Source organism: Oncorhynchus kisutch, unplaced genomic scaffold (genome assembly GCF_002021735.2).
Source record: "Oncorhynchus kisutch isolate 150728-3 unplaced genomic scaffold, Okis_V2 Okis07a-Okis12b_hom, whole genome shotgun sequence".
In the NCBI taxonomy this organism is placed as follows: domain Eukaryota; kingdom Metazoa; phylum Chordata; class Actinopteri; order Salmoniformes; family Salmonidae; genus Oncorhynchus; species Oncorhynchus kisutch.
In genome coordinates, this window is record NW_022261984.1 from 2,881,346 (window position 1) to 2,908,429 (window position 27,084).

The window sequence follows — 27,084 nt, forward strand, 5'->3', positions numbered from 1 at the left end:
ACTGGCGTCCTCTTAAACATGGCCCTTCAGACTCTTATTTGAGGTCAACGACTTGTAACTTTCCCTGCCTAAAGTCAACATTCCCCTTGTTTCATGTTTTAGCTCTAGTTTTGATTTACTTCTATTAATTCAATGGGTTTGATTCAGATCTTTTTTCATAATTAGGCCGTCATTGTAAATAAGAATTTGTCTAGTTAAACAAAATACTTGCATAAGGCTTTTCTTCCTCATATCAAAAAAAAATATATTAATATTTGGTGGAATGTGTTTTTGATAAATGTATCTGTCCATTCAGTCTTATTCATTATGAACTAAAAGGCTAAACTGATCTCAGATCAGCACTATGAGACACTTTGTGGATACAGACCCAGGACGTGAAGCCAGTTCCACTGTTGTTTTTTTTTCATTCTTCCCCTCCAATCAGGGGCTGATTTAGACCTGGGACACCAGGTGGGCGCAATTAATTATCAGGTAGAACAGAAAACCAGCAGGCTCTGGACCTTATAGGGTAAGATTTGAATACCGCTGGTTCACATGACAGCTAAGGTGAGCTGTAGTAAGGTGTGTTCAGAGGTGTGGCCTGAATGGTCTGATCGCTCCAGAGGTGAGGTATGTTTACATGCTGATGTGATTCTGCCCAGAGGTATTTGTCTGATGTGACCAGGCCTCCAGGCAAGTGTCTGAGGGAGAGCTGGCTGGCGTAGAGATGCCATGTATCCAACTCCAGCTACCTTCAATTGATGCTGGGTGACCTACAGAAAGCCTGTTGATGCCGACATTATTGACCCTGACTAGTAGAGGTCACAGGGAAACCCAGTGTGGGTGCCACAGAGCTAACAGACTGCCATCTTCAGCTCCAACATGGGCTTATTAGTGGACTCATCAATGTTTCCTTTAACTCTATCATAGGAAGAGAAGTGAAGCGAAGGAGGTGTTGGCTCAGTCATAAAGTTTTCGCCTTGTAAGCATTGGGTTGTCTACTTGTCCAAGCCATTGCTGGTTACTGTTCTGAAACCACAGGATTTAACCAAACCTACTTATCGTGCCCTTCTATGTGTTTCAGTCCCACCCAGTGGAGTCCTCAGTGGTGAGGTAACCAACCCTCTTCCAGAGGACTGGGTTCAAACCTACAGCCCTGTGCTAATGGGGTGAGATCCAGCCACAGACTCCTTCACACTCATTACACTTCTCTTTGTAGTTTAGACATCGACATTCAGTGACTAAAGCAGAAGAGAAAGAGATGGGTTTTCGAACACATAACTCATGGATGAAAAGCATGACCTCGACCCCCTAGAGCAACCATCTCTTTCACATTTAATAGTTTTCTTTGTCATTTTGACAGTGACATTTGTGGAAATGTCCACTAAAGCACAAGAAATGGGATTTGAACCCATGAATGGAAGGCAAGGACTCAGGCCCTGAGCCACCAAGTCTATCACGTTCATCAGCCTTCTCTTCATAATGACCGACGGACAGACAAACACAGAAAGATAGAGATAGACAACCATTGATTCTGTTGTTCATTGTGACTGGCGTTGTTTCTGTCTCCGTCTGTTCAGATGACAGGCTAGAGCGAACAACTTTCCTCACAGCTGAGAAGGTTAGTGTTGGTGTTGGTCACACCGTGCCGCGCCGTGCCACCTGGTGCTTTTGGCAGCTGTCTATATCCAGGAACCACTTCCTGCACTTGCAGCATTTGACCGGCTTCCCTTCACCATGGATGTTCATGTGACTCAAGGTCATGAACTTCCTCCCACACAACGTGGAGACGAACGGCTTCTCGCCGGCGTGAAACTTTAGGTGCATGTTGCGATTTCCGACTTGCGAAAACCCCTGCCGCACGCTTCACACATATACGTCTTCTCCCCTGAGAACACTCTTTCATGTGCCTCTAGCACTGGGTATTGGCTTAAAGTCTTGCCTCATTGTTTGCAGTGTAGCGGTTCCTTGCCTGTCTTGGGTGAATCTGTATTGGAGCTATGCTGCCGGCGGTGCTGCTCTCGCTGGGGTGTCTGAGAACTGCGTCGACTGTCTTCTGGTGTCTGTGGCGTAGGAAGACGAGGAGTCTTCGGCGTCTGGGGCAGAGAGGCCGAATTCAAACAATCAGGTTCAGACTTAGGAAGACACTTTCACTGTGTTCAGCTCCTGACTGCTGTTTTGTCTGGATCATTCCCTCAGTGTCTGCCTCTGACTTGAGAGCAGTGTTGGTCCCACGGCTCATTGTGTCCATTTCATGAATACCGTCCCAACATGCAACATGTTCTTGTTTGACTCCTGGCAATTTGGCGCTTGCCTCCTATAGAAATAAACAACAGTTTTTCATTCAGGAATATTATTCTGATATTTTCAAGTGGAATATTATGGATAGTCATATAAAGTGATGTAGTGGGCTCACCAGCACAGTGCACAGTGTTGTGCTCATCCTCAGTCAAATTGCAAGTTTGCATGCAGAGGATTCCCTCTCCTGGAGAAAGTGAGACATTGCCATTCTCTGTCAGAATGATGACAAATGAGTGCGTGAATCTATGTCACAAACTACAACCTCCAACCACCTGACCAATGATCAGATGTGGTTGTTTGGTTAATAAATGTATCATTAGATTAAGTTAGCATGCAAGTGGTAGCCAACTCAACATTCTGTTACTCAGATCTACTATGCTGGGACACTGGAGTTCATGGTTCTAGCTCAGGCAAATTCAAATCTGGACCTCGAATCCTGTGCTGACCTAGAAATCTACTGCTGATTTTCATTCTTTCCATTTTATCAAGGACTAATTTAGACTTTGGTGGGTGCATTGAATGGGTCTGACAAGTTCAATGATAGCAAGCCAGATAGGGTACACGCACAGTAGACGACTAAACTCAACTCCAAGACGTACGATGGAGTTGAGCAGCGACTATTGTGGGCGGACTGGAGCTCTGACATCAAATAAAATATTTGTTTTATCAAAAACTACGGATTTCAGCACCCAAAGAATAGCTGGCATTGCAACGTGGTCACAGAGCATTTCGTATTATTCTGTACGTAAATCCGAGACACTACCTTTGGTATGATATGTTATGGTATGTACTTTTGGATGTCCGTAATCCATTTATTATGGTATGTTACGAATTACAATTCGTATTATATGTTATGAATTGCTAGTGCTGAGCGATTAACAACATTTCGATGGGGTTCGGTTATTAAACAACTAATTGACCAACGTCAGTTAAATTACTTGAATTACACTCTAGAGAGAAACCAAGTCAGGACCTATGTGGGACGCTGGGCTGAAGGGAGTTGTAGTTTTCACTAAGCATATATTCAACCTAGTTTAGTGCAAAAACGTGGTAATTAACTACAATGACCATAATAAATTTTCTGGCTCAGACAGATAAAGATCTCTGCAAGGATACACCCAAGACAATACAGTATGAAATCCCCCCGATCACACTTCTAGGTCTCGTCATGGAGACGTTTGCTAGCTAAGCTCATGCGCAGAAACACATCATCGGGTCTAAAGGTCGTCTCGTACCGAACTGCGCATGTGCAGGCCGTGAACTCAAAGGCAGTCCTTTGATATAAAGTTGTTTATGACAAATTTAAATGTGTCAGTTTGAAACCTTCATGGGTTGGAGTAATAACATGTTCAACTACTTAAGATGTTGGCTCAAATCTAGGTTGTGCCTTTAGATTTCGAGAAAATTAACAACTAAGGAATAATTTTTCACTTCTCTCATTGACTTATCAAACACCAAACATCAGCCTGGTCTGTTTCGCAATTCCCGGAAGTCTCACAATGTTGCGCCTCTGGGTTTATAAACTCTGGAATGTCCATTAACAAGCTAAAATCATTGTAATCTCAATATTTCATCATGCATTTATTGTTGAAAAAATATGCTAAACCGAAATCGAACTGTGACAAAGAAATGTATAACCGATACGACCTCAAAAAGCATTAATTACTCAGCACAACGAAATGCAATTTGTACATTATGTTACAAATTGCAATTTGTACAATATGTTACGAATGTGCAAAAACGTAGGATATGTTATGAATTCCAATTTGTTGTGGCTAACGTTAGCTAGCTCTAGGGATTAGGCGTTAGGTTATAAAGTTAAGGTTAGGGGAAGGGTTAGCTAACATGCTAAGGAGTTGCAATGTAGCTAAACAGTAATAAGTAGTTGCAAAGTTGCTAAAGTTGCCTGTGACAAGATTTGAACATGTTACCTTTTGGAAAGACGATACCTAGCCAGTTGCACAACTGAATGCATTCAACCAAAATGTGTCTTCGGCATTTAACCCAACTCCTCTGAATCAGAGAGGTGCGGGGAGCTGCTTTAATTGACGTTTCTGTCATCTGTGCCCGGGGAGCAGTTGTTGTGGGGTGAGCTAACTGCTTTGCTCAAGGGCAGAACGGCAGATTTTTCCACCTTGCCGACTCGGATTGGATCCATTTTATGTAACCATACCAAATGTAACATATACTAATTTGAGTATCCCGGATATAAATTTAGTTTGTTACGTCTAGTCTATGAGACCAGTCTGCGCATTTTAGCGCCCAAGGAATAGCACGCATTTACTTTGTGTGCTGAAATCTTTATTTTTATCCAGTTGGTAGTTTGTCTTGTCCCATCGTTGCAACTCCCGTACGGACTCAGAAATCGTTGATTAAAAAAAAAAAAAAAAAACGTCTATTTTATGTGACGTCGGAACTTGTCCGCACACAATATTCGCCACTCAACTCCATCATGAATCTAGGAATTTATTGTAGTCTGCTAACCAAATGTTGGTTTTGTCACTCTGCCTGTGTGGCAAGTAGTCCTTCCATTCTCGTTTCGATTACTTTCAATTAATGTTTCATTCTTCTTTCATAGCATTGTATTTCTTGAGCATGTTTTGCTTTATTTCCAAATATGAATTGGAGGAGCCATCCTCAAAAGAGCTTGCAGATTTCTGCTGCGGCTGTTTCGCTCAACATCTCCTTGATCGACGCTACCTGTGTTGCAAAATGCAGTCTGAATCCGATACAACCAGAACGTGATTCCATCTGAACATCAAAATAATGTTACCAAACAATCAGTTTAAAAAATGAAACCTGTCCTGTTTGGCTGAAAACCCGTACAAAGGTAGACTGTTGATTGTTTACATCAGAGGTTCTTACACTTTTTCAGCCTGAGACCCAAATTAGAAATGATGTTTTCCTGGGACCCAAGTTTAGGAACATATGCAACTATATGTAAATATTGGTACATTTCATTGCCCTTATGCCTAAAACAAATGCAATATAGACAAAAACAAATAACAATGAAATTAAATTGCCATATAAATAGCTATTCATGTTTATTTTCACCCATTAAAAACTCTCACACAGATGCATAACAGAACAGACAAGCAGGATTTTTGATAGTGCAACCCTAAGTAACAGTACAGATCAAATGTTCAGGCATACTGTACATCTTACTGTAGAAATGATTGCCCGAAAGGCAGTCTAGGTTGGAGCTGTTGCTGTTAAAACAGAAGTCATAACTTTTATTCTGAACTGGAAACTGATTGATCCAGGCTGTATAACATCTGGCAATGATTGGGAGTCCTATAGGGCGGCGCACAATTATCCCAGCATCGTCCAGGATTGGCCGGGGTAGGCCGTCATTGTAAATAAGAGTTTGTTCTTAACTGACTTGCCTATTTAAATAAAAAGGTTAAATTTAAATAAAAAATGTTTCAAAAAAACAATCACACGGATGTAGAGCAGAAAATACACACACAGTCCTAATGAGGTGTGTGGCTGGTTGAAGTTTTCAACAAGCATGTCTATTCTGGGATCAGTTTTTGACAGTGCAACACTGAGGTCATGCTTAGAATTGAAAATTGTTTTTGTTTTAAGTAACCCAGAGTTGAGAACCCTGACTGACATGGATATGTGGTGCCAAACTGGACTAGAAAAACTACTGCTTTCTCAGTTAGGCAGGAGACCGCTTCCTGCTGTAGATGAGCAACCCAGAACTGTGTGTGTGTTTGCCTCAAAAAAGTATCTCGCTTCAATCAGTTTCTTTCAGTTCAGAATAAAAATTATGACTTGTATTTTAACAGCAACAGTTCCAATCTAAACTTGTTTTCAACAATAATTTCTACAGTAAAATGTACAGTAGGCCTGATAATTTTTCATCTTCATCTGTACTGTTAGGGTTGCACGATCAGTAGCTAGCTAGCTTGCTTTGGCTAACGTTAGCTATTAGCTGTGTACAAGGCCAGGGGATTGTTTGAAAGAGAAACTCACATCTAGTAGTATGAGAGAGAGTACTCTCTTATTTCTGCTTATCATCACCTGTTATAAAATTACAACAATGCCTTGCTAGCGGATTTACTTTCCCACAGTCGAAGCACTGTTTCCTGAAGCATTCTGCCCTGTTCTGAAATAATTCCCTGGGTATAACGTGTCGTTATATGAATTTGTTCGTTTTGATTGACTCATTACTAAGAACTTATGACAGAGCGAGAAAATCATCGGTGTATTGGCTTCTCATGACGATTGCGCTCAGTCAGAACTTGTTGCTAGCATGAGTCAATTTGAACGACAGAGCATCATCCGCTGCTGAACCACAGCGCATCATCTGCCGCTGAACCACAGCGCATCATCCGCCGCTGAACCACAGCGCATCATCCACCGCTGAACCACAGCGCATCATCCGCCGCTGAACCACAGCGCATCAGCTGCCGCTGAACCACAGCGCATCATCTACTGCTGAAAGACAGCGCAGCAGCTCGCGGAGGCATCTTCAAGAAAGACCAAATCAATTCCAGTAATTCATTACATAATTATACATTTACTCTGACACGTCGCGACCCAACATTAACAGGTCCGCGACCCATACTTTAAGAAAGGCTGGTTTACATGGGTTTTCACTAAAGTTAGTTACAACAGCCACAAAATCATCATTTATTCTATTTATATAGCGCCTTTTGAAATAATCTCAAAGCGCACAAAAAAAAGACAAATACTGTAATTTATAAAAACAAGTCATTAGAAAGTTCATGGTTTAAGTGGTCATCTGAGGGAGGTGGTCAATCGGGGAGAGAAAGTCCGTTAGATAGGTAGGTAGTTAGTTAACTAACGTTACTCCTTCACTACTACCAAAATGAAGCACCCCACTTGGATGGCTAAACCGCGCCTATTTCTACAATTTATCTTCATAAAATCTGATTTTAAACATAACACTAACCTTTACCCTAATATTCAATTCAAAACAAAAAGCGAATTATTGTTTTCAAAAATTACAATAATAGCCATGGTCGGTGTCGCTTAATGATGACGTATTAACGTACATTTTAATTTACCGTAAACACATGGTATAATCCGCAGTGAATGTCTTGGGCAGGGGCCTCTAAACTTTTCGAGCATGATAGATACTTAAAAAAACTAAACATTTCTCGAGCTACACAATTTATAGCACATTATTTGATTCTCCTCTACCCTGCAACTCTTCCCCGGGTCCTTGGTGTACAATATCCGTTTTCTGTCAATATACCAAGAATAAAAAAAAATAGATATATATTTTTTACTCAATATTACAATTATTCATAGAGGAACAATGAACAATCCTCAAATCACATCAGAAGAACAATTGTGACTTCTGGAAAAAAAATATTGCTGGAAATTAATTGGCAGATATTGTGTTACGTTTGTCTTTTTAAGCCAAAACTGGCTAACCAGGGGTGGGATAATGTTAATGTGGCTTTGATTGGATAGTAGCTTTGCAATGGAACACATGAATTGCTTGTCGAGCTACTCATAGGTGGGCTGCGAGTTACAGGTAGCTCGCCATATACGCTACCTTTCAAAAAGAAAATACTATTTTCTTCTCCATTAAAATAACATCAAATTGATCAGAAATACAGTGTGGACATTGTTAATGTTGTAAATGACTATTGTAGCTGGAAACTGCAGATTTTTTAAATGTAATATCTACATAGGTTGTACAGAGGCCCATTATCAGCAACCCTCACTCCTGTGTTGAAATGGCACATTGTGTTAGCTAATCCAAGTTTATCATTTTAAAAGGCTAATTGATCATTAGAAAACCCTTTTACAATTATGTTAGCACAGCTGAAAACTGTTGTGCTTATTAAAGTAGCAATACAACTGGCCTTCTTTAGGCTAGTTGAGTATCTGGAGCATCAGCATTTGTGGGTTCGATTACAGGCTCAAAATGGCTAGAAACAAAGACCTTTCTTCTGAAACTTGTCAGTCCATTCTTGTTCTGAGAAATGAAAGCTATTCCATGCGAGAAATGGCCAAGAAACTGAAGATCTCGTAGAACGCTGTGTACTACTCCCTTCACAGAACAGCGCAAACTGTCTCTAACCAGAATAGAAAGAGTAGTGGGAGGCCCTGGTGCACAACTGAGCAAGAGTGTCTAGTTTGAGAAACAGACACTTCACAAATCCTCAACTGGCAGCTTCATTAAATAGTACCTGCAATATACCAGTCTCAACGTGAAGAGGCGACTCCAGGATGTTGGCCAACTTGGATTAGCTAACGCAATGTGCCATTGGAACACAGGAGCGATGGTTGCTGATAATGGGCCTCTGTACGCCTATGTAGATATTCCATTTTTTTATATTTTTTAAATCAGGCGTTTCCTGTTACAATAGTCATTTACAACATTAACAATGTCTGCACTGTATTTCTGATCAATTTGATGTTATTTTTATGGACACATTTGCTCTTCTTTCAAAAACAAGGACATTTCTAAGTGACCCCAAACTTTTGAAGGGTAGTGTACCTGTTGGAGAACCATGGTCTAGGAGCTCTATTCAATCTGGATTGCTGAAGCATTACAGATAGCGTGTTAAAAATGGGATTTCATATTGCGCCGACATCTGCAACGTTTACAGTGAATGCAGTCTCCATTAACGCGGGAACATCGACCTTTACATTTCAATCACGCTGTAATGCTGAATTTCCGCGATAGGGATTTGGTTAAGTAATGCATCCATTCTTGTTTCTTCAGGTTAGCACATACAGTGTGTGTGTGTGTGTATATATAGACAATTGATTGGATATGTATAACCAATCCAACCAATTGGAGAGCTGTGATTACTTACAAGGAAGCAGATAAGTGATTGGTGTAAGCAATTAATACAAATACTGCAGAAAAAAGCTATCCAGGGGGCCATTCCCCATTAATTTAATTGACATTTATTTGATTTGACAGCATAAACCTTCACTTCCTCTGTCATGTATTAACCCTTCTCTTGCAATACCTGATTGTGTAAACTGTCCACGCACTGTGCATTTCAACGGCTGTGTTTACACAGGCAGCCTAATTCAGATCTTTTCCCCCCAACTAATTGGTCTTTTAACAAATCAGATCGGCTCTGAAAAAGATTGTATGTGAAAAGATCTCATGTGATTGGTCAAAAGACCAATTTGGAGAAAAATATCAGAATTGGGTTGCCTGTGTAAACTGCTTCTCACCTGTGTTATACCTCAGTATTGCCGCGTTCATGTGCTAGTCGGAACTTAAACATTTCCGACTTGCTAACTGGTTCAGCGCAGCAAGTGTATAAACACCTATGATAACTAGAGCCAATTAGCAAGTCATTAATTTCAGCGTTTCCTAGTTCCGACAAGCACGTGAACGTGCATTGGTCTCAAATGACCCTGTCAGCAAACTCCTTCAAGACATGCAGGAAAACGTTTTATTAGTTGCATCGTTCATCCCTGTGATTCAGTCACACAGTGAAGACAGCCATGCCAGACGAGGGCTCAGTCCAATCCACTGGCTCCGTAATGTCCTGCTTCGTCCTCCTGGACTTCTTCTAGTGGTAAAATAAAACCATGTCCCAAGTTGGGATCAATAAAGTACTACTCTAAAAACAAGCCTTTCCCAGGGACAACCCCTATCTTACCTTATGACCAAGGTAAGACGGGATGTATTGTACTAAACAGTCACATAAAGCTAATGACAGTGTCATCTTTAGGTAAATATGAATTTAGAGTTAACAACATACATTTCTCAACTTCTATCTGTGGACCTATCATCCAAGAGACTAAAAGGCGAATCGTTTTGATCAGGAAACCTATAGCTATTGTAAATCACTTCAGATACAGCTAACACACACGCGTACTGTACAACACCTTTTCTACAGTCAAGCAGAAAGTTCGTTTTGAGCGTGAGGTGGCTCGCCGCACCGCGACTGCTGTCTGTGTCTCCGGACGCTGCAGAGTTGAGTGAAGGACTGGCCGCACCGAGAGCAGATGTAGGGTTTCTCCTGGGTGTGAACGGTCCTGTGTCTCTTAAGGTGACTTGACGAAATGAAACTCTTCCCACAGATCGAGCACCGGTACCGCCTCTCGCCACTGTGGATTAGCAGGTGCACCCGGAGGTTGTTGGGCTGCGCGAATGACTTGCCGCAGTGTGGGCAGCTGAACGGCCGCTGTCCCGTGTGGACCCTCTGGTGCACCTCCAGGGACGCCTGGCTGTGGAAGATGCGGCCGCAGAAGTTACAGCCCATTGGCTCGTTCGTCGTCGTGGCTCCATGCGGCTGCCTCTGATTCGCTGGGGGTGCGGGAGGAGGAGGAGCTGTCATGTCAAAGGGGGCGAAGACGCCCATGTCGCTGCCGGGGAACTGTCTGGACTGGCTCTCTACGTCAGCCTGGGTTTGGTAGGAGCAAGATGGATGCCCGGCAGCCTCTGCGTTTGCGGCTGCTGCCTGGGCCAAGGAAAGCCCCAGATGCCCCAGGACCCTCTCCTGCATCAGAGCCAGATCCAAACCGGGGCTATTCAGTAGCTCTGTGCTGAGATCTGGTCCTGTTGGCTGCTGGGGTCTCTGGTTCACACCCTCTGTCCCCATCTCTGACTTGAGGTTAGCTTCGGATCCACTGGTCCTAGTGGGCTCAGTGGGGTCCTCTGTGGCTGCAGTGGGCGAGCTGTGAGTGTCAGCCATGTTATGTCTCTCGCTGTCATCGTCGTTGGGTTCTGGAACTACCATCAAGGATGAAAAAGGAGTAATCAACACAATGATCAGACATTCCTAATCATATACAATAGGTTGCCTTTAAACACAGCACAAGTCCTAAGAGTTGATGTCTTCAGTTAAGGGCTAAGAGTTGATGTCTTCAGCTAAGGGCTAAGAGTTGATGTGTTCAGTTAAGGGCTAAGAGTTGATGTCTTCAGTTAAGGGCTAAGAGTTGATGTCTTCAGCTAAGGGCTAAGAGTTGATGTCTTCAGTTAAGGGCTAAGAGTTGACAGGCCAGTTAAGGCCAGTAGTAGCCTGTGTGTTGGGTATTTCAACAGTGAGTGGATTGTAAATAAAAAAGTGTTCTAAGTAATCAATATCTGCACTGAAACTTACCAGTGGGTCTACTCTCTGAGCGGATGTTTTGTTCTACCTTCAGGTCCACGCCACAGCTGTCCACTCTTTCCTGCTTGATTAGGGACAATGCAGTTCTGTCTTCCTGTAAATAAAATAGAAAAATACAGATTACGTTTCAGCCTATTCCATGTCATTTACGTTCATTTTGACAGCAAAAACACACCTGAGGCATGTGGTGGTATTGTGAATGGTCCTCGATTGTAGCCAGGGGGCCTCGGGCCTGGTCATTACTCACTGGCATGGCAATTGAAGACACTGAAACTACGAAGCATTGTCATTATTAGGATCATTGTATGAAGATCTGGGCACATATCCACAAAGTGTCTCAGAGTAGGAGTGATGATCTAGCATCAGGTGCCCTGCCCATCAGGTGCCCTGCTCTTATTAAATTATGATTCAGGTTAAAAGGCTAAATTGATGCTAAATCAGCACTCCTATTCTGATATGCTTAGTGAAACAGGTCCTGGCTGACAGGAAAACATGTATAACCAGGGTAGGGGAGTAACGGATTACATGTCATTCGTAACTGCTTACAAACAAACAAACTAATCCGTTACCAGGAAAAATATTGTAATTAGATTACAGATACTTTTGAAAAACTAGGATTACTCCTAGGATTACCTTTTAAATTCAGAAACGATGTTTGCGTGAATGTTTCTGTTTTCTCGATGATATTCAAATCAGCATTGAAAAAAGGCGCAAGTTAAGTTTGTTTCACCTGAGTGAGTCTGACCACAAGTCAGAGACCACTATGATGTCAGAGACCACTATGATGTCAGAGACCACTATGATGACACACCCAAGGTGTTTGATGGATTGCGGGAAAAGAGCAGGAATAGGCTTTTGTAGGCTACAGTCCAAGCTATGTCTTGGTGCCACTGCTGTCGGCATCCAAAGATTATCCAACTTGAATAAACACTTGGAGGTTAGGATGACAGCAGTGGTGTTGTAGCCTACGGACGATACGGATATCACCTATTATTGATATCTACATCGCGCATTGATGTGAATCACACTGCTGGTATCTCATTTAGCCATTTGCACCTTTGCCCAGATTGTGGTTGATGGTTGTTCACAAATGTGCACAATTCATTCAAAAAGTATTCACACCCCTTGACCTTTTCCACATTTTGTTGTGCTACATCCTGAATTTAAAATTTATTCAATTGAGATTTTGTTCAATGGCCTACACATAATATCCCATAATGTCAAAGTGGAAATATGTTTCTAGAAATGTTTACAAATGAATAAAACATGAAAAGACACATATATATATATATATAATATGTTTTATATATATATAAAGAATATATCCCTTTGACCATGGTGAAGTTATTAATTAATTACAATTACATGGTGTATGAATGAACCCAGTCACCACAAAGATACAGGTGTCCTTCCTAACTCCGTTTGCCGGAAAGGAAGGAAACCCCTCAGGGATTTCACCATGAAGCCAATGGTGACTTAAAAAAAAAACAGTTCAAGTTTAATGGCTGTGATAGGAGAAAACGGAGGAGGGATCAACAACTACTAGCCTAATTGACAGTGAAAAGAAGGAAGCCTGTACATAATAAAACACATTCCAAAACATTCCTCCTGTTTGCAACACGGCACTAAAGTAATACTGTAAAAAATGTGGCAAAGTAATTCACTTTTTGGGGCAAATCCAAAACAACACATTACTGAGTACACAACTTCATATTCTCAAGCATAGTGATGACTGAATCATGTTATGGGTATGCTTGTAATCATTAAGGATTGGGTCGTTTTTAAGGATAAAAAGTATCTGAATGGAGCTAAGTATAGGCAAAATCCTAGCGGAAAACCTGGTCCAGCCTGCTTTCCACCAGACACTGGGAGATGAATTCACCTTTCAGCAGGACAATGGCCGATTTGACAGAGCTTGAAGAATTTTTAAAACAATAAGTGGCAAATGTTGCATAATCCAGGTGTAGAAAGCTCTTAGAGACGAACTCAGAAAGACCCACCTCTGTAAACGCTGCCAAAGTTGCATTCTACAAAGTATTGACTCGGGGGTGTGAATACTTATGTAAATTAAATATCTGTATTTCATTTTCAGTAAATGTGCAAACATTTCTAAAAACATGTTTTCACTTTGTCATTATGGTGTGATGTGTGTAGATGGGTGAGAAAAAAAACATTGAATCCATTCCGAATTCAGGCTGTTACACAACAAAGTCGAGGGGTACAACTACTTTCTGAAGGCACTGTGTGTACTTTATCCCAATACTGGTTTAATTGAACAGCCAGTGAAGTATGCACTCTCGCAACAGCTACATAATGTTGAACCCATCCTATGGAATAACAGTTTGAGGGAGTTCCTCCCTTCTACACTCCTCCCTGTTATTGTGCTCCATACTGTCAAACACAAGTTTCATTTAAGAAGTCCACGAGTGGGGATTTTATTGCTCAATCTAATTTGTGCTGATTCCCAAAACTTGCCCTCACCAAAAATATTGCAGTCAGAGGGTAGTATAACTGCAGTATGTCGCAAATACTTCGTTCAAAATGACAGTATTTTTTTACTGCAGTAATTTTTCAGTTACAGTGCTGTATACCTGCAGTTCAACTACAATTACTGCGTCCAAAATACCAGTCGACTGCACTTTTACTGCCGTTTCAAAACTAAAATCTTGTTTTGTATGGGAGCCCATTTACCGAACAGACACATGCTCAAACTCGCGCACTTTTGATAGACGCAAATTATGGAAATATCAAAGCGTCAGCACCAAAAACATAAACATTAGGCCTATAGCAAATGCAGCATATGTCATTCATTTTTCTTAAGCAAATGGTACTTTTCGGTAGTGCTCAATGCATGCCATTCCATGAGAGCAGCATTTATTTTTCAACTCGAAGCAATGAGGCCGATCTGTCCTCCAAGACAAGATAAACAACAAAAGTAAGTTAATAATTAATAAATCCTTCGTTTTGGGGTTATGCTCCGGTAAAAGAATTTGGCTAATATATATTTCAAGTCGTATTCTTCAAGATCATGGGGTATTCAATTAATTGGAATGACTGGAAATCGGACAGACTTTGTTAATGTAAAGATAACCTAATTGTATTATTATCGGTAGTAGAAAGTAATGGGTTCGAAGAAGCCTACAAAGCCAACCCATACAGTAAAATGCAACATCGATTTATGGCCATCTATGTAAACGCTAACATTGATTTATCCCGCAATAGCTTTCGTTCAATTGGTAATATTCATTTTTACCTTCTAATGCCTCTTAAAGGGAAAGTAATCAGATTACGTTCGGGAGTTTGGGCAAGCCAAACATTACGTTGCTGATTACAATTTGACAGGTAACTAACGGATTGCATTTAGAAACCCAGCCCTGTTTATAACCCGTTTATATATATAAATAATAATAAGCTGTCGGTACCTTCATGTGGTCTCAAATTAACTGCATGCATTTCATTCCGTAGATCGCGTCTTCTGAGTCTTCGCTCATAGCTCCGCATCTTCACGTCCATTTCGCGTAATTTTCGTCGGAGCACATATTTCTCTTTCTCGGTTTGCTCTCTCTCCCTCTCAATTTGCACTCTTTCCTGCTCCATTTGGGAACGCAGAGAGGAATAACCATCATCAACAATTTTGCAGATCTCGACCACCGCCGAATTGGCTAGCACCTCCATTATCGAAGCTATTTGCAATTGATAACCAACACAGTCCGCCATTGTTGCCATTTCTGCTCTTCATGCACTAGTTTAATCTACAACCGAAATACTTAAGCCAAATTGCCTATCGTTGCTTAAAAATGTCGGATGATTATACTAGTCTGAATACTTATGTAAAGCCCTAGCTTGTTATTGTTGAATAACGATACTGCTTCGGGTCTAGAAGGATGCTATCGTGTCGCCTGTTGATGACGTACCGCACTTCTCGTTTGACTGGATTAGCACATTACCGCCACCTTCGGAGTTTGAGGGTAGACAGGACTAAAACTATTCTAAACAAAACATTACACTGCACGAGAGCTGACACACAACCAATATTTTTCATAGAATTGTTAATTGTTACACATAATAGCCTTACCCCCAAAAATTTGAATAAATCTTGACAACCCACGTTTGCAGAGCAGCCTTTGATGAAGTAGTAGGTTTAATAGCAATAGGCTCATCATTTAGTGACTTGGAGCAGTTTTTCATTCAATGCACTGAACAAGCATGATAACTCCACATTCATTTTCAGGGGTAATGTTTTATTATGTTCACATCACACCAAGAGACAGTTTACGTCAGGATATTATTACAAAACAACAATGTTTACCAGTGCACGATGTACAAAATTCATTATATCAATATTTTACCAACACGATATAAACATAATGCAGTGTCCATTAATTATTCAAGACTTAATCCTGCGTTCTTCTGTGGACACTCTGGTGCCTCATTAGGTTCCCGAGCACAGAGAAACTCTTCCCGCACTGAGTGCAGCTGAACGGTCTCTCTCCAGTGTGGACGCTCTGGTGCACTTTGAGGCTACAGGATTGTGAAAACCTCTTGCCGCATACGCTGCAGCCAAACCGCTTTTCTCCTGTGTGAACACTCATGTGTCTCTTGATGTGGCTGGACTGGGAGAAGCGCTTCCCGCATTGGGAACAGCTAAAGGGTTTCTCCCTGGTGTGTATTCTCTGGTGGGTCTTGAGCTGGTGCAGGTGGAGGAACTGCTTGTCACACTGGGTGCAGCTGAAGAGTTTCTCCCCCATGTGAATTCTTTGGTGCAGTGCGAGGTCTAGCGAGTTGGAGAACAGCCGTCCACATTCCTGGCAGTTGACCAGTCTGTTTGAGAAGGGGAGGCCCCCTTGTGTCGAGTTTGAAGGGCTGACGAAACCATCGTCGCCGGGATACGGACAAGAGGTCAGCTCCTCGCCTCCAGCGTCGTCTCCTCGGTGATGAGTCTGTATCCCGGCCATTTCCGCCGGAGAGAAAAAATAGTCTAAGGAGGTATCGAATCCTTTTACATCCGGTTCGCTGGACTTGCGCCCTTCCGATGACTCGCTCTCCCTTAAATTAACGTTGCTCTGAGGACAGACGTTTGTGCCGTTCCCCAGCTGAATACCCTCCCTGTTTTTCCCAGGGATGTCAACTCCACACTGAGCAGCCAGGCCCATTCCAATATCCCTCCCTTTGGTCCAGGAGGGCATTCCTGCCTCCATTTTAAGAGTGTCAACTCCTCCGGCCTCCTGCTTCCAGCCCAGTGAGGCAGAGGAGGCCGTACTGTCACACAAGGTTGTGACCCCACTCGGAGTCAAGGGCGGCTGGGCATCAAGTGGCTTAGTAGAGTCCGTTTCCACCAAATAAGAACAAGATGGATCAAGCATGTCTCTACCATCCTCTATGCGAGAGAGGCCAGTTGCTGTATGACTCTCTCTCTGATATGTCACACAGTCCGAGCTGTGTGTGTGCTGGCTTGCCGTGCTGTGTCTGTTCGCGGTCTGTTGGAGCCTCTGGTTGTCGCTGTCCCGCTTCTCCTCAGCTACCTCCACAGGTGAAGTTTCTGCATTCAGGATTTGATCGTTCACAGCAACAAGAGACCGAGACACACTAACTGAGGACAAGAATGAGAGAGAGAGAGAAGATAACAATAATTTCATGATGCGATTGTATACTTTTTGTAACTAGACCATTATGGCCCCATCCTATTGGTAAGTGTGGTAAGTGTGGTACCTACTCAGTCTCCTGGGTTGCTGGTTGTGCTTTGAGCCACAGTCTCTCAGCTCCTCTTCCAATTTCTCTTCTTTTACAACCACTACCTCAGGATGCTCAGTCGTGTCAAGGTTCTGCAAAACAAGAGGAGGAATTGGACTGAACTCTAACTGTCCTGCTGTATCCTCAAGTTCACTCCAGGAATAACCAGTCTATAAGTACAGTTGGAGTGCGCTCTTAAATAATTCCCAATTTATTCTAAAATAAATTGAAATACATTTTTGTCTAACTTTTGGTCACCACACCTTATTGGATTTTCAACATTGATTCTGCAATGTTATTTTTGTAAACTTAAGTTTCATTGGCCACTCCAGAACAGTCCAGCGCTTCTTCTTGAAGCATTCCAGGGTGCTTTTTTTGTGTGTGTTTGAGGTTGTTGTCCTACTGGAAGAGGACCTTCAACAGAGACACTGATTTGAACATTGCATTCCAAAACACCTTGATAATGTCTTGCAAACATTTAAGACCCCAGTACCAGAAGCAGCAAATTAACCCCACAGTATTGTCAAACCGCCCCCATAATTGATTGTGGGGAGGGTGTTATTTTCTTTGAATTTGAATGCTTTGTTTTTGGTAGACATAAGAAGATCACACTGCTGAAGGAGACACAAAATGCCTGATTTAACTTACCAAAATCCACCCAAATGTTCTGTTGACCAATATATTTTTTAAAACTCTTTGGCAATACAGATCAGCTCTGTGTTTACTGACAACCAAATTAAGCATTCAAGGAAAATAACACCCTCCCTACCTCTGGTAGTGCGCAAGCCATCATGACATCAGCAGATTCAGGTGTTTTGTAGTCTAATGTTAAACCCAGTGTCCAAAAACTGGGTCTCTGTTGAAGGTTATAGGTCTTCCAGCAGGACAACAAGCCCAAACACACACAAAAGCAACCAGGAATGGTTAAGAAGAGAGGCTGGAGTGTTCTGGAGTGGCCAGCAAAGTCCAGATCTGAATCACCTCAAAAACCTAAGGCGAGATCTAAAAACAGCAGTTGATGGCATCCCTCCAATATTAAACAATTATAGCAATTCACGGGTGAAAAGTGAGCCAAATTGTCAGTAGAAAGGTGTGGAAAGCTCATTGATGGCTACAAGAAGCGCTTGTCTCCAGTTATCTTGGCCAAAGGATGTGCAACCAAGTACTAGCTCCGGGGTGGCAATAATTTTGACCATGCCATCGTCTTTACTTTTTTAAATTAAAATGTTCAACTTAAATGTACAAAAATAAGCCATGTGGAAAATCTGGTGATCAAAGTACTTATTTAACAAATGGGGAACTATTTAAGAAAAGTGAAAGAGTGCTGATATATTGGTCTGCAACTATATCAGATATGTAACTTAGAATCCATTAACCTCTTCACTGACAGTCCTAGTGCTCCTGTCCCCCAACACCACGGATCCTCCATTTCTCCTTACACTGGGGGACTGCTTCTCTTCGACTTGATCTATATCGGAGTGGAAAAACAATAGATTCATGAACGGCATTGAGAACATGCAGTCCACAAATAATATTTCCTGCACCAAAACTCATGTCTATCATTGCATTGGTAAACTATAGAAACTCACCTGTTCCTAGCGCGCCAAAACAGCTCGACAATGGGGGTACGATGCTTCTTTTGACAGATCGTTCCCTAGAACGAACCTCCACCAGGTGTAGTTTGGTCTTCAAAGCCTGGTTTTCGCTCTGAGTTCTCGATATTTCAAGGCGCAACACGGCATAGCCATCGTCTACAAGTTGGCAGATTTCTGCCACTGCCGCGTTAGCCAATACCTCCATGATGGAGGCGAGCTGAGAGTGAAAAGGTACAGAATTCGACATTATCGCTTAACGTTATTTCACTCAAAGCTTACACATGAAGTGTATTGGATGAATGGTTTGTAGAGTAAAAGTACCATGTCATCAAAAAGCACTAACAATATTTATGTGAACATCTTCGGCGATATTGTTTGTGTTCAGCTCGCTAGCAGTTAACATGTCATTGTTTACTTCCGGGTGGCAGAGGTTAGTCTACCGTAAATACCAGTTTATCGACCCAATTGATTTAGGATGCTGTTCTACTCGGATTCCGCCACCCTCTATAGGAGAACTCACCATGTCACAGAAGTAAACACATTCAGTTCCAGGTGGAGAAAGTTGCTCTATATTTACAAATCAGTAATCGTTCACTCATTCCATAGTTGCCCTGTTTATAAAATGTAAACATAAAAGTCTGGATATGTTTTTATTCAAATACGACAAGCTATTTAACAATGATGAAGCCTAAATCATGCTTTTCAAACAAAAAGGGAAAATCCAATTTTGCCAAAGCCAAAAATATGGGCAAAAAAATTACATTAAAACCAAAAATTCTTACACTTAAAAATGTTCATTCAGTTACAGCCATTTTAATTGGGTCATGTTCAGTGAAGAGCATAAATGGTAGCTGACATTCTCAGACAGAGCACACGTTAGACATCATCACCACAATCATTGTTCAACTCAGGTTGTGGGACCTGAAATTACCAACCAAAGGCCTTCAGGTCGCTGTCCATACAAGATCAGAACACGGCTGCGCCACCTTTAGAGGGTGCTTTTCAAGCTGGTGTTTTTTAAGCTGGTACTGACTTTTAAAGTCCCTGTTGCACTCGGAGCAGCTGAAGGGCAGGTCTCCCTTGTGTCTGAGCTGATGTATGGTGAAAGGTGATTTGAGCCTAAATACCTTGCCACAGACGTCGCAGGTATAGTGTTTCCTTTGTATTTTTCTATGTATAAACATGTGAGAGCGCATGCTATTTTGAGTTGCCCAAGTTGTTCCACATATTTCACAAGTGTATTGTATCGGGTCATTCCTTATGGGTGCCTCAGAACTCTCAGCTGACTCAAACTGACTCGGTTGGTCCTCAATGTCCTTGGACTCAGGTTCTGGTTCAACAGTCTGCTCCACCATTTGAGTGTTTTTCCAGCTGGTGTTTTTTGAGATGATACTGCCTTTCAAAGTCCTTGTTGTACTCGGAGCAGCTGTAGGGCCGGTCTCCCTTGCAAACAATGCACTCGTGCATGTCGCGATCCTGGCGCTCCTTGAACGTCTTGCCACAGTCTGCGCACCAGTAGTCTTCTCCAACGTGTATGCGCTCATGGTAGTCACGTATTTTAGAATATAAAAACATCTTTCCGCACACAAAGCAACTGTAGGTTTTCACACTGGGTTTGAGTAGCTTGTGCTTTGTCAAGCCATTCTGATGCTTGAATTTGTCACCACAAATATCACAACTAGAAGTCCCTTTGTGTGTTATCAAGTGACTTGTCATTCTGCCTTTCTTGGTCCCAGTCTTTCCACATATTTTACAGGTGTATCTTATGTTATATTTCTTCCTCTTTGTAGGTGCTGCAGCATCCACAATTGACACCAGCAACATACTCTGTTCTTTCTTAAAGTCGTCGAGTCCAAGTTCTTTGGATCCCCTAGAGGCTTGACTTCTCTCTTCCTCATCACTTTTTCCTATGATATTCTGGTTGGCCTTGTGAGTCTCTGGCATCCACCCACTGTAACCTGGAAAGGCAGTCACCAACAATACATTTTACAGGTTTGCTTCACAGTGACTCGTCATATTGTCCATTAGAAGCTAAGAGCATACAGTGCCTTCAGGAAGTATTCATACCCCTTGACTTATTCCACATTTCGTTGCCGAATTCAAAATGGATGAAATATTTGTTCTCACCCATCTACACAATACGCCATAATGACAAAGTGAAAATATTTTTATACATTTTTGCACATTTATTGAAAATGAAATAACTTTCACACCCTTTGCTATGAAACTCAAAATTGAGCTCAGGTGCATCCTGTTTCCATTGATCATCCTTGATGTTTCTACAACTTGATTGGAGTCAACCTGTGGTAAATTCAATTGCTTGGACAAGATTTGGAAAGGCATACATACACCTGTCTATATAAAAGGTCCCATAGATGACAGTGCATGTAAGAGCAAAAACCAAGCCATGAGGTCAAAGGAATTGTCCGTAGAGCTCAGAGACAGGATTGTGTTGAGGCACAGATCTGGAGAAGGGTACCAAAACATTTCTGCAGCATTGAAGGTCCCCAAGAACACATGGCTTCCATCATTCTTAAATGTATGATGTTTGGAACCACCAAGAGTCTTCCTAGAGCTGGCTGCCAGGCCAAACTGAGCAATCAGGGGAGAAGGGCCTTGGTCAGGGAGGTGAACAAGAACCCGATGATCACTCGGACAGAGCTCCAAAGTTCCTTTGTGGAGATGGGATAACCTTCCAGAAGGACAACCATCTCTGCAGCACTCCACCAATCAGGCCTTTATGGTACTGTGGACAGACGGAAGCCACTTCTCATTAAAAAGGCACATGACAGCCCACTTGGAGTTTGCCAAAAGCAAGAAACAATTTTCTCTGGTCTTATGAAACCAAGATTGAACTCTTTGGGGTCACGTCTGGAGGGAACCTGGCACCATCCCTACGGCAAAGCATGGTAGTGGCAGCATCATGCTGTGGGTATGTTTTTCAGTGACAGGGAGACTAGTCAGTATTGAGGGAAAGTTGAACGGAGCAAAGTACAGAGAAATTCATGATGAAAACCTGCTCGGGACCTCAGCGAAAGTTCACCTTCCGGTAGGACAACGACCTAAAGCACACAGCCAAGACAACGTGGAGTGGCTTCGGGACAAGTCTTTGAATGTCCTTGAGTGGCCCAGCCAGAACCCAATCGAAAATCTCCTGAAAATAGCTGTGCAGCAATGCTCCACATCCAACCTGACAGAGCTCGAGGATCTGCAGAGGAGAATGGGAGAAACTCCAAATACAGGCTTGCCAAGCTTGTAGCGTCATACCCAATAAGACTCGAGTCTGTAATCTTTGCCAAAGGTGCGTCAACAAAGTACTGAGTATAGGGTCTGAATACTTATGTAAATGTGATCTGTTTAATACATTTGCTACACAAAAATAAAACCTGTTTTTGCATTCCCATTATGGGGTGTTGTGTAGATTGACGAGGGGGAAAAAACAACTTAATCTATTTTAGAATAAGGCTGTAAGGTAACAAAATGTGGAAAAATTCAAGGGGTCTGAATACTTCTGAATGCACTGTGTCATTGGTTGTGGGTTGGGGAACTTCGTCAGTATGGCCACTGCCCTTTAAATACTGTACGCCACACTAATTGCTTCAAGCTCGCCACACCCACAGAAACAAACAAACCCCAAAAGTCTGTTCAAAAATAAAAATTTAAAAATGGGGGGGGGCACACACTGAATGCACCTCCGTCTATATGAAGTTACCACAATGGAAAGTGCACGTGTCAGAGCAGAAACCATTCCATTATGTCCAAGGTACAGTATGTAGATCTGAAAGAATTCTATCTGGGTAAGGTTAGAAAACAATTTCCAGTGTTGGAAACAGTCAAGAGCACATTGGTCTCCATCATTGGGCAATGGACAAAATACGTGATTACCCAGACTCTGCCAAGAACTGGTTGTCCAACCAAGCTGAGCAACCGGGCAAGAAGAACCTTGGTCAGGGAGGTGACCAATAACCATCAACATAAATACAGAGTTCCTTGGCTGAGATGGGAGAACCTGCTAGAACAGTCTCTATAGCACTTCACCAATCTGGGCTTTATTTAAGAGTGGCCAGACGGAAGCCACTTCTGAGAAAAAGGCAAATGACATCACGGAAAGAGAGCATAAGGAAAAAGATTCTTTGGTCCGATGAGACCAACATTTTACTCTTTGGGCTGAATGCAAAGCACTATGTCTGGAGAAAACCAGGCACAGCTCATCACCCGTCTAACACCATCCCTACCATGAAGCATGGTAGTGGCAGCATCATACTATGGGGACACTTTTCAGCGGCAGGGACTGAGAGACTAGTAAGGACAGAGGGAACAATGAATGGAGTCAAATACAGACAAATCCTTGGATAGGAACCTGCTTCAGAGTGCAAATGACCTTAGACTGGTGCGAATATTTACGATCCAACAGAACAAACCCAAGTATACAGCCAATGTAAAAGTCATTGAGTGGCCCAGCTAAAGGCCAGACCAGAATCCCATTGAAAATCTGTGGAAAGACTTGAAGATCTCTGTTCACCGCCGCTCCCCATCTAATTTAACAGAGATTGAAAAAAATCTACAATGAAAAAAAGAGAAAATACCCAAATCCAGATGGGAACGTCTATCAGCTCTGCACAAGACAACACAAAGCGGTAATTTCCGCCAAAGGTGCTTCTTGAAAGTACTGACTCAGGGTCTGGTCGGCCAGGTAGGTAGGGTCAGCCGGCCGGCCAGGTAGGCAGGGTCAGCCGGCCGACCAGGTAGGTAGGGTCGGCCAGGTCAGCCGGCAATCCGGGGAAGCAGGGCCGGCCAGGTAGGTAGGGCCGGCAGGTCAGGTACATTATATGTGGACACCCCTTCAAATTAGCAGATTCTGCAATTTCAGCCACATCTGTTGCTGACAGGTGTAAAAACTATTACTTTTTTTTTTACATTTAAAAAATAAATAAAACGAGCACACAGCCATGCAATCTCCATATTTGCAGTAAAATGGCCTTACTGAAGAGCTCAGTGACTTTCAACATGGCACAGTCATAGGATGCCACCTTACCATCAAGTCAGTTCGTAAAAATGTTTTTTCCTGCAAGAACTGCCCCAGTCAACTGTAAGTCCTGCTATTGTGAAGTGGAAACGTCCTCGGAGCAACAATGTCACAAAGTGGTAGACCACACAAGTTCACAGAATGGGACCGCTGAAGTGCGTAGTGCACAACAATCGCCTGTCCTTGGTTGCAACACTCACAAGTTCCAAACTGCCTCTGGAAGCAACGTCAGCACAGAAACTGTTTGTCGGGAGATTCGTTAAATTGGTTTCCGTGGTCGAGCAGCCACAAGCGGCGGCTGGAGTTGCTCAAAATAGGAAACATTTCATAAAACATGTTTTCACTTTGTCATTATTGGGTGAGAATTTTTGTATTTAATCCATTTTGAATTCAGGGTGTAACAAAACGTGGAATAAGTCAAGAGGTTTGAATAGTTTCTGAAGGCACTGAAACTCATGCTGCAGAGCTTGAACATGTAATACAATAGCTTCAACTGACCTTGAGACTCCATGACATCATCCGTTTCCTCCTGTTTAATGACCAGCGGTGCTGAACATGTCTCCACTCCCTTCTAAAAGACAACCAATGGTGTTATTAACTCTTATCAGCCTTTAAGAGAGTAGATCATACAGCAACAGTTAGACAAGTATCTTGTTGCAGGGGTTTCCATTACAAAACATAATGCAGCAGGGGAATGACACCAAAATCATGGAATATATTTAATACAAACAACTATATTTGGAAGGGCATATTTTATGCTTAAATGAGAATCTTTGAAAACAGCCCTTAAAAAGATGTATCTGTAGCCTAGATGGTATTTAGAGTTTTTATATATATTTGTTTAGCCCTTTTCAGTGATATCCAATTGGTAGTTAGTCTTGTCCCATCGCTGCAAGTCCTGTATGGGCTCAGGAGAGTCTAAGGTCGAGAGCCATGCATCCTGTGAAACACGACCCTGCCAAGCCACACTGCTTCTTGACACACTGCTCGCTTAACCCGGAAGCCAGACGCACCAATGTGTCGGAGGAAACACCGCCCAACTTGCGACCGTGTCAGCGTGCCTGCACCCGGCCCGCCACAGGAGTCACTAGAGCACAATGGGACAAGGACATCCCGGTAACCAAACCCTCCCCTAACCCAGACGACGCTGGGCCAATTGTGCGCCGCCTCATGGGTATCCTAGTTGCAGCCGGCTGCGACACAGACCGGGATCGATCCCGGATCTGTAGTGACGCCTCTAGCACTGCGATGCAGTGCCTTACACCGCCGCGCCACTCGGAAAGCGCTATTGAATTTATCTAAGGGTCATTCAAAGCCTTAATATACTATTTACAGTTAAAGTCCTGCTACACATTTTTTACTGGGCATGAGCTTGCATGGTTTTCAATTAAATATGTCTGGGCCTCGTCTCTGTGAGACATATCCACCCTTACAAAAATCGCCAGCCAAAGCACAAGCTCCACTCACCTTGTCTGTCATCTGACCAAAAATCTGCAATGGCTGTTCTTCCTCTGGTACCAGTGACGGTGGACCTTCGTCTTCAACAATAAGGTGACCTTCTAGCCAAAGACCATTGGCCTCTTGTTCATTGAGGATTTGCTCCACGACTGGGAACTTTCTGAAACCTGATGAGGGGGGGGTAACATACAAATTGAGTTTTTCTGAAAATGTTGGTCATACAGGGATAATAAGGCTCAGATTTCACAAAAACATGTAGTAGAAATATGCCATCACTCGTCATGATTGCATATATTTAGAATAGTATTTGCAAAGCACCTTTTCACTACTGAGGGAGTATGGTGCCCCCTACAGACTATAGCCATAAGGTCCAGCAGGGAGCACTAATATTCAGTCAGTAATAACAGCGCCCTCCGGGGCTGCACATTCAGGCGACTGTTAGCTAGCCTGATAGTGTATTATTTGTCTCCTAGCTTCCTACAGACAAATAGTCAATAGGCATAACTATCTGTAAATATTTCATCTCACCGTCTTCTTGAACGCTCTCCATACTGATCGCAGGCTTTTCCTTCCCCTTGCTATTCTCCATCGCCTGCAATTTTGTCCTCGAACTTCGGTTTTGTTCTTGCAACATTTCCACTCGAAGAGCAGCATACGTTTCTTCCATAAATTGACAAATGTCTTGCACGGCTGTTGCTGTCAAGGTTTCCATAATGAAGGCAACACGAGAACGAAAGGCATGTTCGAAAGACATAGTTACACAAATACAAAAGTTGATGCGTGTGGTTCAACACCTGACAGTGGAAGGAAATGAGCTACTGGCGGAATGGTTGAAGAAGTGTTCGCCGTTTCCAGGGATATCGATTCTTCTTCTTCGTGTGGTTTTTCGGCACACTTAGACGCTTTGTTGCGTATTGCTGTCTTTCACAGCTCGGAGTATAAATTGCAATAAATACCAGAGTAAATACCAGAGGAAGAGGCGAAGCGAGACGTTTTACTCAGCCCGAAATCTGTTTACGAAAGTGAGGAATTTTTGTATGGAGGAAATAATTGTCGAATTTGTTCAACGAAGCATTTTATTGCTTCGTGAGACTTATTTTGCCGGAAATGTAATTATGTAATGATTAGGTTGTTACAAATGCACTGATAAGTGGACGCATAAGGCATCTCACAAACGTTGGGGGTAAAAAAAAACAACTACAGTATATCAGAGTTGTGCCCGTTATCATAGAGATAGATAGGACTCATCATGGATATAACCTGTTTTAGCATGGGCATTGCAATTGAGGGCTTCTCCCATTTCAAAGTAGTTAATAACTGAGTGGGGATTCCTATGAGTTGGGAACGTAGAAATAGAACAGTACAGATGACAGACAAGGTGAATGGATCTTGTGCTTTGTCAGACGATTTTGTAAGGGTAGATATGTCTCACAGAGACTATGCCCCACAGAGACTATGCCTAGACATACACTGCTCAAAACGGGCCAGTCCATAGCATCAATGCCTTTCTCTTGCAGGAACTGCTGACACACTCCAGCCACATAAGGTCTAGCATTGTCTTGCATTAGGAGGAACCCAGGGCCAACCGCACCAGCATATAATCTCACAAGGGGTCTGAGGATCTCATCTCGGTACCTAATGGCAGTCAGGCTACCTCTGGCGAGCACATGGAGGGATGTGCGGCCACCCAAAGAAATGCCACCCCACACCATGACTGACCCACCGCCAAACCGGTCATGCTGGAGGATGTTGCAGGCAGCAGAACATTCTCCACAGCGTCTCCAGACTGTCACGTCTGCTCAGTGTGAACCTGCTTTCATCTGTGAAGAGCACAGGGCGCCAGTGGCGAATTTGCCAATCTTGGTGTTCCCTGGCAAATGCCAAACGTCCTGCACGGTGTTGGGCTGTAAGCACAACCCCCACC

At 42.7% G+C, this 27,084-nt stretch overlaps 2 protein-coding genes and 2 long non-coding RNA genes across 6 annotated transcripts; 1 reads left to right on the forward strand and 3 right to left on the reverse strand.

Moving 5' to 3' along the window:
• Positions 1-472: 472 nt before the first annotated feature.
• Positions 473-11,474, forward strand: LOC116360204 (uncharacterized). The gene is made up of 3 exons (XR_004206969.1): positions 473-961; positions 1,064-1,148; positions 10,321-11,474. It is a non-coding gene; the product is annotated as an uncharacterized LOC116360204 (long non-coding RNA).
• LOC116360203 (uncharacterized) lies at positions 1,299-4,436 on the reverse strand. The gene is made up of 3 exons (XR_004206968.1): positions 4,212-4,436; positions 2,396-2,464; positions 1,299-2,296 (listed from the first exon to the last, which is right to left on the reverse strand). It is a non-coding gene; the product is annotated as an uncharacterized LOC116360203 (long non-coding RNA).
• Positions 9,142-15,312, reverse strand: LOC109878497 (zinc finger protein 629). 2 transcript variants are annotated; one of them, XM_020470718.2, is made up of 4 exons: positions 14,774-15,308; positions 11,527-11,624; positions 11,343-11,445; positions 9,142-10,972 (listed from the first exon to the last, which is right to left on the reverse strand). In XM_020470718.2, exons 1-4 carry the CDS (start codon positions 15,075-15,077, stop codon positions 10,137-10,139), a joined length of 1,341 nt encoding a protein of 446 aa, XP_020326307.2. In that variant the 5' UTR covers positions 15,078-15,308; the 3' UTR covers positions 9,142-10,136. The 2 variants fall into 2 exon arrangements, with proteins under 2 accessions (XP_020326307.2, XP_031670974.1); XM_031815114.1 differs by lacking the exon at positions 11,527-11,624 and having other exon boundaries at positions 14,774-15,312.
• Positions 15,313-15,571: 259 nt separating this feature from the next.
• LOC109885919 (zinc finger protein 35) lies at positions 15,572-26,207 on the reverse strand. Of its 2 annotated transcripts, XM_031815113.1 has the most exons (7): positions 25,689-26,207; positions 25,170-25,327; positions 24,201-24,273; positions 18,671-20,634; positions 18,458-18,549; positions 17,065-17,173; positions 15,572-16,941 (listed from the first exon to the last, which is right to left on the reverse strand). In XM_031815113.1, exons 4-7 carry the CDS (start codon positions 18,921-18,923, stop codon positions 15,746-15,748), a joined length of 1,650 nt encoding a protein of 549 aa, XP_031670973.1. In that variant the 5' UTR covers positions 18,924-20,634; positions 24,201-24,273; positions 25,170-25,327; positions 25,689-26,207; the 3' UTR covers positions 15,572-15,745. The 2 variants fall into 2 exon arrangements, with proteins under 2 accessions (XP_031670973.1, XP_020326304.1); XM_020470715.2 differs by lacking the exons at positions 24,201-24,273; positions 25,170-25,327; positions 25,689-26,207 and having other exon boundaries at positions 18,671-18,893; positions 19,020-19,193.
• Between the last annotated feature and the right edge of the window lie 877 nt (positions 26,208-27,084).